We start from the raw sequence: 16,653 nt of genomic DNA on the forward strand, positions 1-16,653 counted from the left end.
AGTTTGAATTTCATAATTCTAGGCCCCACTCGTGATCGTGATCAGCTCTGGATTTGTTATTTGGTGCACTGCCGACACTGAGAATTACTGAACTGGGCCCTTCTCAACAATACAGCTAGGTGGTTGAATTACCCGCGTTTTGCAAAGGCGTGACCGTCAGTGACTCGCCCAAGGTGTCTCATAAGAGCAGGGGCTGAAATTTGACCCCAAGCCCTCTGACTCCAGGGCCGACTACTGCAAGGTGGCTGCTGGGAGGTGAGGCATGGCCGGGCGGTTATCGAGGCGCCCCGTGGGAGCAGGGGGACGCCCTCCCGGGCGGGGTACTTGCGGACTGAGCCCCGCGACCTGGCCCCCAGTGTGATAAAGCGTGCTGCCTGCCGCGGCTCGCGCTCCTTGCTGTCTTTCGCGCCGTGCCGGCCCCGCCCTCCGCCGCCACACTTCCGGCGGGGCTGCGGCCGCGGAGGGGCGCGGGCGGGCGCTGGGGGTGGCGGGATAGGCTGGGCGCGGCCGGCGGTGCGGGCTGCGGGCCGGCTGCCGTCCTTGTCTTTGCGGTCTCGAGGGCCGTGCGTCCCGCCGGCGCCATGGGCAATTGCCACACGGTGGGGCCCAACGAGGCGCTGGTGGTTTCAGGTGAGGGGCAGCGAGGGAGGTGGCCTGGGCAGCCGGTGCTGGGAGGGTGTTTGGGGGCGAGGGCGGGGTCTGGGAAGGTGGGTGAGGAGGGGGCTCGGGGTGCGTGCAGGGCTGCGGAGCGAACGGGGAAGGGCTAGGCCAGGGAAGGGCTAAGGACGATAGGGGCAAGGTGGGGGCTCCGGGCATGGGGCCTGAGTCAGCCGCGCTCCGGTCGGCACCTGAGACCCCTTCCAGGAGGGACCCCATACTCGAGCTTTCCGTGCTCCGCGCCCGCCCACTGCGTGTTTTCGCATGTTTATTCCCTCCTTTCTCCGCCTCCTCCCTACTCAGGCTCTCCCCTCGGCTCCGACGTGGGGTCCCGAACTGAAGCCGTAGGGTTCCGGGAGGGAGGGGACAGTGGTTCCCGGAACACGGCGATTTGGCTGGATTCCAGCGCCCGGGGCTGAGGATGGGTCTCACAGCTCTGGGGGGGCAGGTTCTTGTCTAGGGAGGAGCCCTGGGACATGGATTCTTGTGCTCTGGTCCGTTAATTCCGAGCAGGCTGGGTCTTGCTGGGGTTTAGTGACACTGCCTGCCCCTGAGATTCCGCTGTGGCCTCTACAGGTTGAGAAACCGGGCTTTGGGCTGTGTCGCTCCGGTTGCAAAATGCTGCAGGCTGCAGAATCTCTGTGAGTTTAGGTGGGGCTTGGAGACTGCAGTACTGGGGAGGGGAGAGGTATCTTGCTTTACAGCTGCTTTTTAAATTGTGTATTTGGGTATCTTGAATGACCTCTGAAATCTTTAAAACCCGGACTTTGTGCAGCTACCCCTAGCTCACAGGTGCTGGGGAGGCGCGGTGTGTCCCGACAGCTTGGGGGCCTGTACTGAAGGAATCCCCCTGTATTTCTTCCCAGTACCAAAGCCAGTTTTCAGTCAGTGTGCAGAGTTGTTAGGACTGGCTACAGAAGTGGGTGGAAGGGGGTGGGCTGGGCCAGGGCTTGTATCTGTCCACCCTTGGGCAAGTGTGATAAATCCACTGGGAACATTTACCCCAGAACATGGCTTCTGGCTCTGTTAGATCTCAAAAATCAATCTCCACTGGGACAGGAAATCCCCACCACTCTCCATGAGCAGGAATGGGGAAGATAAGATGCTTCATTTCCCTAAAGACCAGAGATAGCTTTGGTATCAGAGGGAGAGATGCACCCGTCCCCCCACCCAGAGAGCACTCAGGCTAGACTTGTACCTCTGTAAGACCTGGGCCTGTCTCCCAGCCCCCACACAGAAAGAAGGCTTTAGCACCCAAATCTGCATGGCACTTTGTTTTTCTTGTGGAGCTTCTTCCTGGTAGCCCAGACTCTGGACTGAAGAGACAAAAGCCCCAGTCCTGTCCCTTTGGAGAGCCTTGAGACAGGGGTGAAAATAACATCTGAGATGGGCTGTTCTGTACCTTCCAGGTGCCAGAAACATAGTACTCTGGCCAGAGGCCAATGCAGTGCTAGCTTCAAAGCTGTTCTAGGGATGAGGAGAGGAGGCTGTGCTGGGAATTAAAGGTGCTAGAGTCAAGGCACTGTTGGAGAGAAGAGGGAGGGATGATGCCTAACGAAATAGTATTTTGGTATTTGAGATCATCAAGCTGAGATGCAACTCTCTTGCACATGGACTCTCAGGAGAGCAGAGCTACTCCCAGCCCTGCCTCCGCCTGGTTACTTGGGCCTGCATCTAAGTCCAGAGGCATCTCCCTCAGCCCACTTTCAGAAGGATGCTCATACAGCTCATGGTCATCTTTTCCACCTGAAAAGTCTGGAGGTTCTTCTGGTCCTTCATTCTGTAGCATAAAAACTTTTTCTTTGTTTCTTCTTTCAGGAATTTAAAAGGGGAATCCAACTATCATGCACCCTTTTCTCATCTCTACAATAGGTCAGGTTCTTAGCATGGGCTGTGGATTGAATTTAGAGGTCTGTGCATTTAGATGGGGGGGAAAGGTACATTTTTATTTTCACTAAATAAATTTAAATTTCACTTAATTTAAATTTAGCATTTCCTGTGATCATTAATGTGCGTGACAGTCCATGATGGTACTAGCAGGTATTTTCCTACCACACTGCAGTTGTGGAGGGACTTTAAGAATCATTTATGTTCATCACTACTTTGAAATAATCTACTTTGAAGCTAGTAAGTCTACCATTAGCTCTTATTATTTAACATATTACTATATCACACATATTACTATATAATTTGTTTTGTATGTATTTTATTTGAAGAATGTATGAATGTTACAGCATTGCCAGACTACTAAGGGGGTTTGTGAATCAAAAAGGGCTAAATCCCCTCATAGGGTGTGGTCTTCTGGACTAGTAGGAGGAAGAAGGTAGAAGAGGAGCAGGAAGGGAAGGGAGTGTCACTGAGAGGGCAGAGTGACAGGCTCTGTCTGTCTAATAGTGGGGACAGAGGCTATCATGCTGTGTTCTGTTTTTCAGCTTGGTTGAGGACAGGACAAACAAAAGCAAGTTGGGTGAGAAAAAGGGAGATAAAATTAGGACAAATTCCTGGTCTCAAGACAGTGAGAGCTAGGGAGGCAAGGAAGGGACCCTGAAGTGTTCTTTGGGGGCAGTGTGACCAGGAAGCTGGGAGGAAGATGCCTTCCAGGGGAGGAGGCTGCTGGGGGCGGGACAGTCTGGCAGACCCAGCTTCCTGTTGCTGCCCCTGGGAATATGGCCATGTTGCCCTTGGCCATGGTCCAGCTTGAGCTGTGGCGCCTGCTCCCAAGGTCAAAGAAGAAGTTAAAGATGAATGGTGGATGACCCCTCCCCCACCCTATCCTACCACTACCACCTCCTCCCCCAGCCTGGTGAGAAGTGCACTAGAGCTGGCCGGAGGCAGCATGCCCCCACTGGCCAGAAGAAGCTGTGACTTTTGACCCTCGAAGTTTTCGCTGGGTTCCAAGATGGTTTAGGTTTCAAATTGACTCCTTAGAGGCCTCCCTTGCCCTACTCCCTGGGGCCAAGAAACCAGCAATACTTCACGTGAACAGAGCCCTGTGGACTGGTGTTTTCATCACAGAGAAAAAGAGACTAAGAGCGCCTCTCCTGTGCACAGGGGCAGACCCCTGAAACTGGGTTGGCCACCCAGTGAGCAGTGTCAGATGCCAGCTGTCTAACCTGACAAGCCCCTGCGCTCGGAGGTGGGGGGTTGTCTTTGGTCCTTTGCCTCCACCCATCCAAAACCTGTCTCCAGTTCACTTTTTCTCTGTTGGTTACTGGCTTCACCACTGACCCAAACTCAACTCTAGAACTGCACCAATATAGTAGCCACCAGCTACATGTAGCCACTTAAATTTAAATTAATTAAATTAAAATTTCATTTCCTCAGTCATCTCAGCCATGTTTTGCCAAGTGGCTGCCTTATTGCACAGTGCAGCTATAGAACATTTCCACCTGCATAGAAAGTCCTTTTGGCCAAGACAGCTATAAGTTATCCCACAGCATCAACAACCTTGTCTTGCCTACATCACTGCAAGAAGCTTCTACCTTATATCCCTGACCCCATGTGTTTCTCTTTCTGCAAAGTGGTGTTTCAAAAATGAAAACATAACTTTTTTTTTTGTATCACTAATGAACAATTACATGAGCAACATTATGGTTACTAGACTCCCCCCATTATCAAGTCCCCACCACATACCCCATTACAGTCACTGTCCATCAGTGCAGTAAGATGCTATAGAATCACTACTTGTCTTCTCTGTGCTGTACTGCCTTCCCTGTGCCCCCCCCCCACATTATGTGTACTAATCGTAATGCCCCTTTTTCCCTCTTATCCCTCCCTTCCCACCCGTCCTCCCCAGTCCCTTTCCCTTTGGTAACTGTTAGTCCATTCTTGGGTTCTGTGAGTCTGCTGCTGTTTTGTTCCTTCAGTTCTTTTCTTTGTTCTTATACTCCACAGATGAGTGAAATCATTTGGTACTTGTCTTTCTCTGCCTGGCTTATTTCACTGACCCTAATACCCTCTAGCTCCATCCATGTTGTTGCAAATGGTAGGATTTGTTTTCTTCCTATGGCTGAATAATATTCCATTGTGTGTATGTACCACATCTTCTTTATCCATTCATCTACTGATGGACACTTAGGTTGCTTCCATTTCTTGGCTATTGTAAATAGTGCTGTGATAAATCCAGGGGTGCATATGTCTTTTTCAAACTGGACTCCTGCATTTTTTAATTAAATTCCTAGGAGTGGAATTCCTGGGTCAAATGGTATTTCTATTTTGAGTTTTTTGAGGAACCACCATACTGCTTTCCACAATGGTTGAACTAATTTACATTCCCACCAGCATTGTAGGAGGATTCCCCTTTCTCCACATCCTCACCAACATTTGTTGTTGTTTGTCTTTTGGATGTTGACCATCCTAACTGATGTGAGGTGATATCTCATTGTGGTTTTAATTTGCATTTCTCTCATGATTAGTGATGTGGAGCATCTTTTCGTGGAAAACATAACTTTTTCACCCTCCAGCTTAACTCCCTGTGTGATGCCCCCATCACTCACTCACACACACACACACACACACACACACACACACACACACACACACACACACACCAGCTCCTTGGCCAGATACCTGAGATACCATGTGATCTGTCCTCTTCTCCCTCCCCCCTGACCCTGACCCTGCCTTGTTCTTTGCCAGGGGTCTTCAGAGATACAGTAATTCAGCTACAAGAGACTACCCCTGACCCTTGACTTTTGGAGGCACCCACACTGCAGCTTTCCGGATAACCAGAGTTTGTAAATATGGAAATGATGACACTCACTGGCTACTTCCCAAATCACGTTTCCTTTGAATCCTATTTCCTCCTGTACATTTCTTCACACTGCAAATGAACTGCCCCTCCAGCTTTTACTAAAGTTTTCTTGAACTTGATGAGTAATTTTGACATTAGCAGGAGGGTTCACAACAAGAATTTCAGGAATTGATTTTTCTCATTTCTGCGTAGAGAGCATGGCAAACATGTCCACAGCATTAATCTGGGTCATGGCCAGATTCAACATTCTATTTAGTTGATACAGTTTCCAGGAACCACTTCCTTTTTAGATCTTTTCCCTTTCTCTCACTGCTCCCATTGGTACCATGAGTTGACCTTTGTTTTGAGGTCTGCTCGCACAAGAGGAACAGAGTGACTCCAAATCCCTGGGAATAGAGAACCAACCTCACAGATGTGTCTGCTGGGCATGAACAAGGCTCCCACCTCAGCTTGGAGGCTCCCTGCCTCCCATCACCCTCCCAGCGTTGGCCCCCACTACATTCATTCCCTCTCATCTGCACTCATCCTAGTAACAGATGAACAGCCTGGTCTCAGACAGGACTGGGAGGGCCTTAGAATCTAGTTGGATAGACAGGCAATTTGCATAGAAAGGAGGATATCTAATGAGTGATTCAGAAAGCAAGTGCTTTTAGACTTCAGTCTGAAAAGCAGGTCAGTGGAAAAGTTAAAAGCTCCCACATCCTTCAAGACAGAATCGTTATCTTCATCTCTTCACCCTTAGTGCAGAAAGCTGCTGTATTTGTTGCATGAAAGATGGCAGCCTTTCCGGCTCACTCCTGCCCATTGACCTCTACCGTTCTCTGAAAGCCGTACATTCAGAACCACTCATTGGATAGCCTCTTTTTTATGCCAATTGCCTGTCTACCAAACTAGATTCCAAGGCCCTTAAGGGCTTGTCTCCCATTTCTGTGTAACCTCGGCACCTGGTACCCAGGAGTGGGAGCTGTCAAGTATCAGAGCAGGTAAAGGTCCAAAGTAGCTGTTGGAGGGATGGGGATAGACAAACCCAAGAACTAACTGACTGGCAGCGGTTTGCTTTGCTCTCCAGGGGGCTGCTGTGGTTCCGACTATAAACAGTATGTGTTTGGCGGCTGGGCCTGGGCCTGGTGGTGTATCTCCGACACTCAGAGGTAAGGGTCTGGGGACTTGGGAAAATGGCATCCTGGTGGGCAAGAGAAACAGAATTCCCAGCGCTTCTTCCTCCATCAGGCCAGCTAGAGTGTCTGCCACTTGCCACATTCCATTGGCAGTGTAGGGGGAGCCTCTGACGCAGCTGAAATGGGTGGCACAGGCATGCAGGAGATCTAACCAGGGCCACCTTCTTAATGGGCATGCCTTTTTCCATTACAAGTATCACTTCTGTCCCAGAGAATTCAGGGTCATGCCCAGGCAGAATCCTAATTTCCTGATTCTAGCTTAATGATTCATGAAGCCTTAACTATACACCCTGTTTGAATAGGTCTAGGGAGGGAGAAAAGGCTGAAGAGACCCCTTACACCGTCACCTGCACAGGCCCTGGGATGATGCAGGCAGGGGCTAGTCAGCAGAGAATGGATGTACAGTCTGAGATAGCTCTCTGAGCGTGCCACATTAGAGACGGCTGGAGATCTAAGGATTTGGTGCTGGGACTGGGTGAGACAGGTCTGGACCTCCCAAATCAGTTTGGAAAGACTAAAGGAAGGGACGTTTCAGCTCCCCAGAGGGCCCACCACCACCTGCCAGCTGCCCCAGAGCCCCCGTCAGGCCAGACTTGTCCTGGACCTCTCCTGCCATTCTCACTGCCCAAGGAGGAGATGAGGCATGCTGGCCAGGCCACCATCCCATCACCCCCTTGGGAGATGGGGAGAGGAGCCCATATCCTTCTAGGCCAGGACCCAGGCAACAAGGGCAGTAGAGCTGAAGGTGTGGGCATGGGGGGGCAGGGAGTGGGCATCCTGAGGGGGAAGCAATGGAGCTTCCAGTCATAATTCACCTCCACCCTGGCCCCACCAGTCAGCAGAGAGAAATCCATGACTGCACTCAGCTGCCAGTGCTTTTTGGGGCTCCAGGGAGGCTGAGGGTGTCAGCTACGGTCAGGCACATGGGGAGCATGTCTCAGCTTTCTGACTCCAGTCACTGAATTCCCAGGAACCCCCTTCACTCCCCCGTCTCTCCCCTCACTTTGCCCTGCCTGAGTTGAGGGATCCTGGGGACTCTTCTGGCGCAAGGCCGAAGTGTCAAGAGAGTAATCAGTACTGGTCACAGCTTCCTCTCGGGAGGATCCCAGGCACCCTTGAATGGGCCAGTTGGCCTGGCAGAAGCCATGGAGTGCCCTCTGCAGCGACACTGCCACTCTGCCCCACACACTATGCCGTCCTGGGACAAGAGAGTGTCTTGTCCAAACACTTTGACATATGGCCTAGCCCAGAGAGTTGTCAGCTTACCCAGAGTCCTGTCTGGAGCAACCCCCCTGCAGCCTGTCTCCACATTCTTGGTCCCCCTTCAGCTTCTTGCTCCAGGGAGCAGACCCCCAAGACAGGAGGACCAAGCTTTTCTGACAGCAGGTTTGGAAGTGAGGGGTGGAGGGCCTTGTACCTCCTCCTGGGAAACTGATCTCACACACGAGGCTCAGCATCACCTCTGGTCCCACTTGCTGGGTAGTCTGAGCCTGCAGCCCCCACCTTTGTGGGGGATAGACCCTTCCCCAACCCCTAGCCTGCTTGGGGGATGTCTCCACAAGCTGAGGCCTTTATTTCCCCAGGCCAGCAGGAGACCCTCAGGTCAGAGGAGAGGCTTCTAACCCAGCCTGGATCCTCAGCCTCCCTTTTGAGGTACTCCCCACAGCCATCCCACATTTCACCCACGCTTAGTGTCAGCCATCCTTCTCCAGGCTCAGTGAGGTCCCTCCTGCTGCACTTCCCTGCCGCGCCCTATACTATCCTGAGCCCTGACATGGGCAGCGCTGTCCCTCACCCAAGCAATTCCTCCGCCTCTGGCATCTGAGCTGCAGCCTCCCACCTTCCCTCCTGCCTTTCCTCCCTCTCCCCTCTCCCTCTTTCCTCCTTCCCCAGAAGAGAGCTTGGTGGGTTCCTGTCTGAGCCAGGCCTAGAGTCCTCTCAGGCCCACGGTATCAGTGTGAGGGGCTTGAATGAAAGCGACCTTTGCACACCTGCACGGCTGGAGTCCCCAGGGCTGCCACTGGGAGAGTTGAGGTGGGGCCTACACATTGCTTACTGCCTCCCTCCCCCAGGCCACGTGCTTCTGCTCCTTCAGCCTCAGCCTCAGCCTCTCTCCTCCCTTCCTCTGGTTAAGGAAACCTTCCACACTGTCCACAGCCTCAGCTCTACCCGGACCACCATTCTACACACACACTGCTCCCAGGAGACCCAGCTAGGGTGTGCCAAGTAGCTTCAAGGTGACTTATTTTCTTTACCATGACTCTCTTCTCTGCCTGTGCTCAACTTGGGAAATTCCAAAGTTTATTACTCCATCATCTCCCAGTCATCCCTGTAAGTATTCTGGACAGGCACACTTTCTCCCCCAGCCTTCCTTGGCACATCCTCCTCCAACAGCCCCAAATCAGCAATCCAAAACTGTCCTTGGGCTTTTCTGGCCCTCAGTTGCCTTCTAGTGATGGTAGCGCAAACCTTGAGGGTTTGTGCCCCAAGCAGTATCCAGCATTTGCTGTGGCTCATTAATCCCCAGAGTGGCCTCCTCCTCCCAATTTCTGGAAACACAGGTTTGCCTGTGTTTGGAGGGTGCAGCTGAGGCTAAATCTCCCAGACCGTGCCAGGAATCTCTTGGGAAAGTGGAGTGATGGGCAGCCCAGCTGCCGTGTGCACAGGCCTCCCGACCTCAGGTCATAGACCAGGGCAGCAGCAGGCTTTTCCCCAGCCCAGCAGCTGCTTCTCCTTGGAAAGGTATGGGGGCTAGAGAAGAGACCCAGAGGCCTCAAGCCAGCAAGGGGGTGTCTCCATCCCCTACAGCCCTAGGCTAAGCTGGCAGTGGGGGGCTGAAGTAGTGAGAGCGACCCTGCCCTGCCCCCAAGCATCAGGCATCAGTGCTTGTCTGGTAACCACTGTGTGTGTTTGCTGTGTCCCCTCCTACCCCTTCCTGTCCCTACCTCTCCCTACCTCCTGGCTGCTCCTCAGACTGTCTCTGGAGGTTATGACCATCCTGTGTCGCTGTGAGAATATTGAGACGTCGGAGGGGGTCCCGCTATTCGTAACAGGGGTTGCACAGGTAATAACCCACCTGCTTCCTCCTCTGTCTAACCTTCTCTCTTCCTGCCCTGCGGGGCCTGGCAGGCAGGAGCCGGGCGGACTCCCCTCCTGAGAGTGTCCCTCCCTCCCTGCTGCTCTCCCCAACCCCTGCTGCTATGCTGGGTGCCAGGATGGACCCCTGTAGATCCCCAGCTCCCTTGCCCTCACTCACTGGGGCTAGTAGTGGGGAAGGGACAAGGGCTTTTGGAAGCTCTGCCCAAGTCTGCCAGTGGATGTTGCCAAGCCTAAATCGGGAGTAAGTTGAGGCAGGAGACACAGGCCCTTATGTGACAGAGCTGGGCTGTCCAGGTGAGAAGGGTTCAGTCCTAACTAGTTGTGCGGAAGTCCTCGTCCTCCAGGTACCATGGCGCCCCTTGCTAGCCGCTTCCCCAGGCCCCAGAGTCAAGCCCTAGCCCTCCTCCCTGCAAGGCCAGGAGATGGCTCACTGGGGAGTTCTGTTCACCCAGGCCCTCAGCCCGCTCCTGTCTCCTTGACAGGCCTCAGTGAGAAAAGCCTTGCCCGTTCCTTGCCCCTGATTCTTTGAGAGGCTGCCGAGCAAATCTCTTGTCACTGGCCTTCAGTTTCCTCCCTCCTGAAATGGAGAGAATCATATGTTCTCTGTGCCTTGTATGGATGTTGAAAAGGCAAGTAAAAATACTTCGGGAGTTTTAGAAAAGTGCTGGAGAAACCCAAGCTTTATTATAATGCGATCTCCCTTCAGAAAGCAAGTGACTCAGTCGCTCACTCTTCACTGCCGTGCAGCCTTAGCTGCTGAAATCCATTCCTGAGCCAGGGTGTTGAGTAACACCAAGTCCTCTCCATGTAACATGCAGGTTCCCATCCTCACTGCTTCATTCACCAGCTCTCTACTGAGCACCAGCTCCATTCTTGGCACTGCAGACTCAGCAGAGAGCCTCCCCGCCCCTCAGAGCCTAAACATCTTCTTGCCCATCCCCTTCCCTCTGCCTGAAATTGCCCATCAGCCTTCAGGCAAAAACCCTAGACCACCACACTCCCTTCCTCACCCATCCTGCCGCTTGTGTCAGGAAGGGGACCAGCTGCATCTCATCTGCCCCTTGCAGCCATGGGAGGGCAGGCTTCAGTGCAGAGGCCTGCAAAGAAGCTCTGACCGTCTTGTGTCAAATGGGTAGGGTCCCAGCCACTCTTGACACCCTGTCTAAAGCAACTCTGTACCCCTCCAAACCCACTACTCTACTTGAAACAACTGCAAAGGCCCAGGTCCCCTTTGGGCTGAGTCATGCCCACCCTTGAAGACTCAGACTGTCTGTGCAGAACAAGTCTCTCTAGGGTTCGTGTTCCTTGGCCAGGAAGCTCTAGTGGGACCCAGCCCTCACTCCCCACTTGACCCACCTGGGCCCAACCCCAGATGGTGGGCTTTAAGTCATAGCTTGTTTCCTGCAGGCCCTCCTAGCAAGGGGCAGACACAGGATCACTTCTGTCTTGCCCCAGCAGCAGGCATACTCCCAGTATGCCAGGCTTTCTGGGCAGCCTTCTGGGGCATCCTGGGGGTGCTGAGTAGGGAACAGTGAGGTTGTTGGGGGTGTTCATCTGGCACCATGGATGACCCACACAGCACAGCCTGGAGTACCAGCACTTACTTGCTGTTTCAGGACCTACACACGTGACTATACTGGTTCTCCCACCAACCCAGACCACCCACGACTTCTCTACTTCCTTTTCCCGCTCTGAGGCTGGTTGATCTGAGCAGAGGACATGTGTGCATGTGGGTAGCATACTTACACTCCTTCCCCTGGAGCCACCTGCACCCACCCTGCTCTGCCTTCCCACCCGTCTTCTCGCTCCCAACCATGACCCTGTGGAGAGCCCTCCCCACCCTCCTCTGCAGCAGGACCCCAGGCCCATCCCAGCTGGAGCAGTGAGGTATTGGATTTTCCCCACACCCCAGGCCCTGGGCCCCCAGACCCATGCCCCTGTTTTGCGTTTCTTGGCAGGATTTCCCTAGAGATTATGACGTTGCAGCCCCGCTGCGAGGACGTAGAGACGGCCGAGGGGGTAGCTTTAACTGTGACGGGTGTCGCCCAGGTATAGTAACTCAGCAGCCCCACGCATGTCCGACGAGCTGCCTCGTCCCTGTCCTGGGGCTTGGGGGGAGGAAGAGAGGACAACAGCCAGGGGCAGTCTCTCTCCAGTGCCCCTGCCCCTCCCCCCTGCTTCCAAGAGAGGATCGTCACCACTGGAACATGCTCGCTCAGTCCCTTGGCCCCCCAGCAGGACTAACAGACAACCATTCTCTTCTCAGCTGGCCCACGAGGGACAGAACCAGTGCTGAGGGCTCCTGTCTCACTAACCCCACCCATTCTTTGCAGGTGTCGGAAATGCCAAGCCCCAGAATCCAGGCTTTCTCGTTCCCTGGGGAGGGATCTGAAGGGGTGGGGACAGAGGGTGAGACCATGTCAGGCCCAGGAGCTCTGGGCTCTGGAGTTGGAGGCTGTGCTATAGTCCCAGCTCGGTGCCTGAGCGAGGGGCTTCCTGCTGTAGCCTTCCTTTCCACTTCCCAGGACAGTGAAGTTCAGCCTTGTTATGGGCCTCTGGTGAGGGGCTGTTGGCTTAGGACCTCAGGAAGGAAAGTCAGGAGGATGCCCGCCCTCGGCATCCCGCTGGAGTTGTCTCCTGCCATCCAGGTCTTCCCTAGTCGGTCTCTGTGTGTCCCTATTGCTCATTCTCCTTTCTGCCCTCCCTGCCCCTCAGCCTGCAGGTCTCCTACCTGTGGGAGCCTGAAAGGGAGGAATTGGCTAATGAGGGACCAGCGAGTGGCTGGAGGGGTGGGAGGGTAAGCCCCAAATGCCAGGAGAGAGGCCATGTCAGGGCCTGGGGCTGCCAGTGGAGATGAAATTTCTCAGTGGAGGAATTCCTCGTGTGCTCTCCACACTAGAGGCCTCAGACTCTGCCCCCTCGAGCCCCTAGGCCTCCAGGTCTGAAAAAGGAGGAGAGGGGCACAGCCACCCTCCTCCACACCTCTGGGTCTGGGGCTCCTCTGCCACCCTCCAGCCTGGCTCAGGTGCCTCTGTGCCCGGCAGGTGAAGATCATGACGGAGAAGGAGCTCCTGGCTGTGGCCTGTGAGCAGTTCCTGGGCAAGAATGTGCAGGACATCAAGAATGTCGTCCTGCAGACGCTGGAGGGGCACTTGCGCTCCATCCTCGGTGAGTCCCAGTCCAGCCCAGGGACCCCTCTGCTGCCTTCCAGAAGCCACATAGGGTCTCCAAGGAAGGGCAGGAGTCTGGCAGTCCTACCAAGGTTTCTTGCTGAAAAATAGAAACATTTCCCCCAAAGTGTTTTCTTTCAAAACTTCAGGTGACTTGAGTGAAGAGGAAGGCAGTGGGATGGGGGTGACAGGCTGCCAATCTGTCAGGCCCCTGGTGCTGCTTGGAGCACTTTTCCTCATCCAGCCTAGAGTCTGAGAAGAGGCTCAGTGTTAAATGATTTAGAAACCCCAGGAAGGCCCAGCTCAGTCTGCATGACACTGCATACACTCACACCTCTACTTGCATGCCTCCTCCCTTTCCCAGCTGGCTGGGCCCCTGGGGAGCCAGTCTATGATCCCTCTGCCCCCAGGGACCCTGACTGTGGAGCAGATTTATCAGGACCGGGACCAGTTCGCCAAGCTGGTGCGGGAGGTGGCGGCCCCTGACGTCGGCCGCATGGGCATTGAGATCCTCAGCTTCACCATCAAGGTGCAGTGTGATGGGAAGGCTGTAGCCCCCATGTCCACCTCAGAGGGGGGTACTTGGCAGGAGGGCCACCTTTGTGCCTTTTGGCTGTTCCCAAGGGTGACTCCTGCTTCCCTCCCCAGGACGTATATGACAAAGTGGACTATCTGAGCTCCCTGGGAAAGACACAGACTGCCGTGGTGCAGAGAGATGCCGACATCGGAGTAGCCGAAGCTGAGAGGGATGCAGGCATCCGGGTACTTGGGCTTTTCTTCCCACCCCCAGGGACAGGGAGCTCAGGGGTAGCGGGACCATGGTTGCTCAGGGGACCCACAGCAGCTGCCCTCCCTGCTCCCAGGAAGCTGAGTGCAAAAAGGAGATGCTGGATGTGAAGTTCATGGCAGACACAAAGATTGCTGACTCCAAGCGAGCCTTCGAGCTGCAAAAGTCAGCCTTCAGTGAGGAAGTCAACGTCAAGGTGAGAAGCAGTAGGGTTGGGACTCAGGGCTCAAGACTTAGCAGCCAGCCTCTGACATGCTGACCATACTCCTTCCACAGACAGCTGAGGCCCAGCTGGCCTATGAGCTTCAAGGGGCCCGAGAGCAGCAGAAGATCCGGCAGGAAGAGATTGAGATTGAGGTTGTGCAGCGCAAGAAGCAGATTGCAGTGGAGGCACAGGAGATCCTACGCACAGACAAGGAGCTCATTGCCACTGTGCGCCGCCCCGCGGAGGCTGAGGCTCACCGCATACAGCAGATCGCTGAGGGTGAAAAGTGAGTGCTGCTGGGCACCAGGGCTGAGGGCCAGTCAGGCTCCTCTGCCCTCCATCCACTCCCTCCACTCCGCTGACCGCAGCTCAGAAGCCACTGCTCCCCCATGCCTGCTTACTCACTGTGAAGTGGGGGTGACCTGCCTCCCCAACAGGGTTATTGTTAGAAAGACTGAATTCAATACAGGAGGTTCAAGGGCCTGGAATGGTACTTGGCATAGAGGGCATCCTGGTCAGGCCCCTTCCCATTTGTATCTGGAAGCCAGCAGCCAGAGCCACAAAGCCAGAGCACCCCACTTAATGGGTCCCCCACCCTGACACCTGCCAGAGCAGAGGGCTTAAGCATTTACTGGTCCCCTGGCAAGGTTTAAGGGTCTCCTGGCACTTCCCACTGATCCTCCCCAATCCGGACTCCCCCAGGGTGAAGCAGGTCCTCTTGGCACAGGCAGAGGCTGAGAAGATCCGCAAAATTGGGGAGGCAGAGGCGGCAGTCATCGAGGCGATGGGCAAGGCAGAGGCTGAGCGGATGAAACTGAAGGCAGAGGCCTACCAGAAATACGGGGACGCAGCTAAGATGGCCTTGGTGCTGGAGGCCCTGCCCCAGGTGAGACCCACACCCGAGGCTGAGGCTAACTGGGCAAATGCCGGGACTCCCCTGGGCCTTGTCAGAAACACAGAAACAGGCTGGCTAGAAGGATTATCTGAGGGGTGTTGAGGGGAACCCTGCAAAAGGCACAAGCTCATTCCTGGCCCACTGGGCCTCTCTGACCATGGCTTGCAATTAAGGGCCACCCAGGCTGCCTTGGGGTTTGGTGAGGTGGAGGAGGGAGAGATGCTGGTTAGGGTGGGTGAATGGAGTCAGAGCACCAGCCAAGCTCTCCTCCCACCTCCTAGATTGCTGCCAAAATCGCTGCTCCTTTGACCAAAGTCGATGAGATTGTGGTCCTCAGCGGGGACAACAGCAAGGTGACATCAGAAGTGAATCGGCTGCTGGCTGAGCTGCCTGCCTCTGTGCACGCCCTCACAGGCGTGGACCTGTCTAAGGTGCGTGCCTAGCTAGCTGCAGGGGTTCCTGGGCGGCGAATAAACTAGCCCAGGCAGCAAGGTTGCAGGCCCCAGAGCCAAGGCCTCATGGTATCTTCCATCTTTGCAGATACCCCTGATCAAGAAGGCCACCGGTGCACAGGTGTGAGGCTCCTGAAGGCTCACACCCTTCGCAGCCACCCGCCCCTCCCTCAGCACCTGTTATAATACCACAGGGACAATGGGAACGAACTGACTCTGGTGCCTTATTTTGTAGGGACCAGAAGTGCTGCGAGTTCAGGCCTTCTCTGGCTGTCTTCCTTTCTTCCTGTCTCTGTCTGTCTCCTCCCTCTTCTCCCTTGCCCTACACCCTCAGTTTCACTGCCACATTCATAGGGTTTGTCTCTTCCATCCTCATCTTCCTGTATGTCCCTTCCTTTGTCTTTTTCTCTCCCTCTCTCCTCCAACTTCTATACATATGTAGTTTCAGCCGAAAATGTTTATTATAATCACTGTCTGTCTGTTGGGGGTGGCCCTGCTGCTCCTCAGAATCCTGGTGCCTTGAAGTTCTCTGTTCATCTGTCTGTTCTCCCTGTGGCCCTGGCCAGAGCTCAGCATGGGTACAGGGGGTCTGGATAGGACGGCCACCCTGCCCGCACCTGGCCTAGTCTTCCCAGTCGTAAACCCTCCCCAGGAAGCCCCTAGCCTCACCTACTGCAGCCTTGCCAGGCCTGGGTAGCCAAGGCTTGCAAGCCCAGGGCCACTGCCCTTCACTTCACCCTCCCTAGTCTTGGGCCTGTTCTGTACCTGACCTCTCTCCCTAGCCCCAGGGGCACAGAGGGAAGGCCTCCTTCTATAGCAGCTCCCTCAGTTTACTACTGCCTTAGGAGGCCCCTGCTTGTGCTCAGGGAATTCCCCTTCATGGACATGTCCCTACTAGGTGGAGTGGGTCTTGGTCCCAATTCTGCTAAGCCTTTCTAGGACCAGGGTCTAGCCCTGTTGGGGACTAGAAAGTGTGTAGGCTGCACTGTCCTGGGTATCTGGCCAGGCCCTTCCAGTGGGCAAAGCTGTGCCAACCCTGTACCAAAATGAGTGCCGTAGATTGGCCAGACTCCATACTCCTTGTGCCATCTTTCTTCCTGACCAGAGTAATAGGGTTCCAGCCACAGGGAAGCAGCCCAGTCCTCTGTCTCCTTGCTCTAGTGGAGGCAGAAGAGCCCAGAGCCCAAGCATCCTGGCAGGGGAGCTGTGGATGTTCCACGGTCCCAGTCCTTGCCCCAGCCTTGCCCTGGCCTGTGTAGCTGTTCCTGCATGTGGATGCTGCATGTCTGGTCTGGGGCTTGGATGCTGCACTGCCCCGCTGCCTGCCCCTTCTGGTAAAATAAAGATCTGTTATGCCCATGCCCTGTATCATGTCTTCTGTGAAGCGAAAGACTGGGAAGCAAGAACCAGCCAGGTCCCCCAACCCTTAACATCCTTCAACCTAAAGAATGCACTTT

The 16,653-nt window shown here is 54.6% G+C and overlaps 1 protein-coding gene across 8 annotated transcripts; it reads left to right on the forward strand.

The window, feature by feature from the left end:
* Window positions 1-11: 11 nt before the first annotated feature.
* FLOT2 (flotillin 2) lies at window positions 12-16,556 on the forward strand. 8 transcript variants are annotated; one of them, XM_036889762.2, is made up of 13 exons: window positions 473-630; window positions 6,305-6,393; window positions 6,480-6,561; window positions 9,562-9,652; window positions 11,646-11,736; window positions 12,732-12,855; window positions 13,268-13,386; window positions 13,506-13,619; window positions 13,721-13,840; window positions 13,921-14,135; window positions 14,552-14,735; window positions 15,026-15,175; window positions 15,285-16,556. In XM_036889762.2, the coding sequence occupies exons 5-13, from the start codon at window positions 11,662-11,664 to the stop codon at window positions 15,321-15,323; spliced, it is 1,140 nt and encodes a 379-aa protein (XP_036745657.1). In that variant the 5' UTR covers window positions 473-630; window positions 6,305-6,393; window positions 6,480-6,561; window positions 9,562-9,652; window positions 11,646-11,661; the 3' UTR covers window positions 15,324-16,556. The 8 variants fall into 8 exon arrangements, with proteins under 8 accessions (XP_036745655.1, XP_036745654.1, XP_036745657.1 ...); XM_036889763.2 differs by lacking the exon at window positions 11,646-11,736; XM_036889761.2 differs by lacking the exon at window positions 9,562-9,652.
* Window positions 16,557-16,653: the final 97 nt, after the last annotated feature.

This window comes from Manis pentadactyla, chromosome 4 (genome assembly GCF_030020395.1).
Source record: "Manis pentadactyla isolate mManPen7 chromosome 4, mManPen7.hap1, whole genome shotgun sequence".
Lineage (NCBI taxonomy): Eukaryota > Metazoa > Chordata > Mammalia > Pholidota > Manidae > Manis > Manis pentadactyla.

Excerpts from the sequence above, each read along its gene's own strand:
- FLOT2 (XM_036889760.2), top strand. The coding sequence starts at position 582 with ATGGGCAATTGCCACACGGTGGGGCCCAACGAGGCGCTGGTGGTTTCA. Across the intron at positions 13,841-13,920 it reads GTGAGGAAGTCAACGTCAAG|ACAGCTGAGGCCCAGCTGGC; the intron begins GTGAGAAGCAGT and ends CTCCTTCCACAG. Across the intron at positions 14,136-14,551 it reads CAGATCGCTGAGGGTGAAAA|GGTGAAGCAGGTCCTCTTGG; the intron begins GTGAGTGCTGCT and ends GGACTCCCCCAG.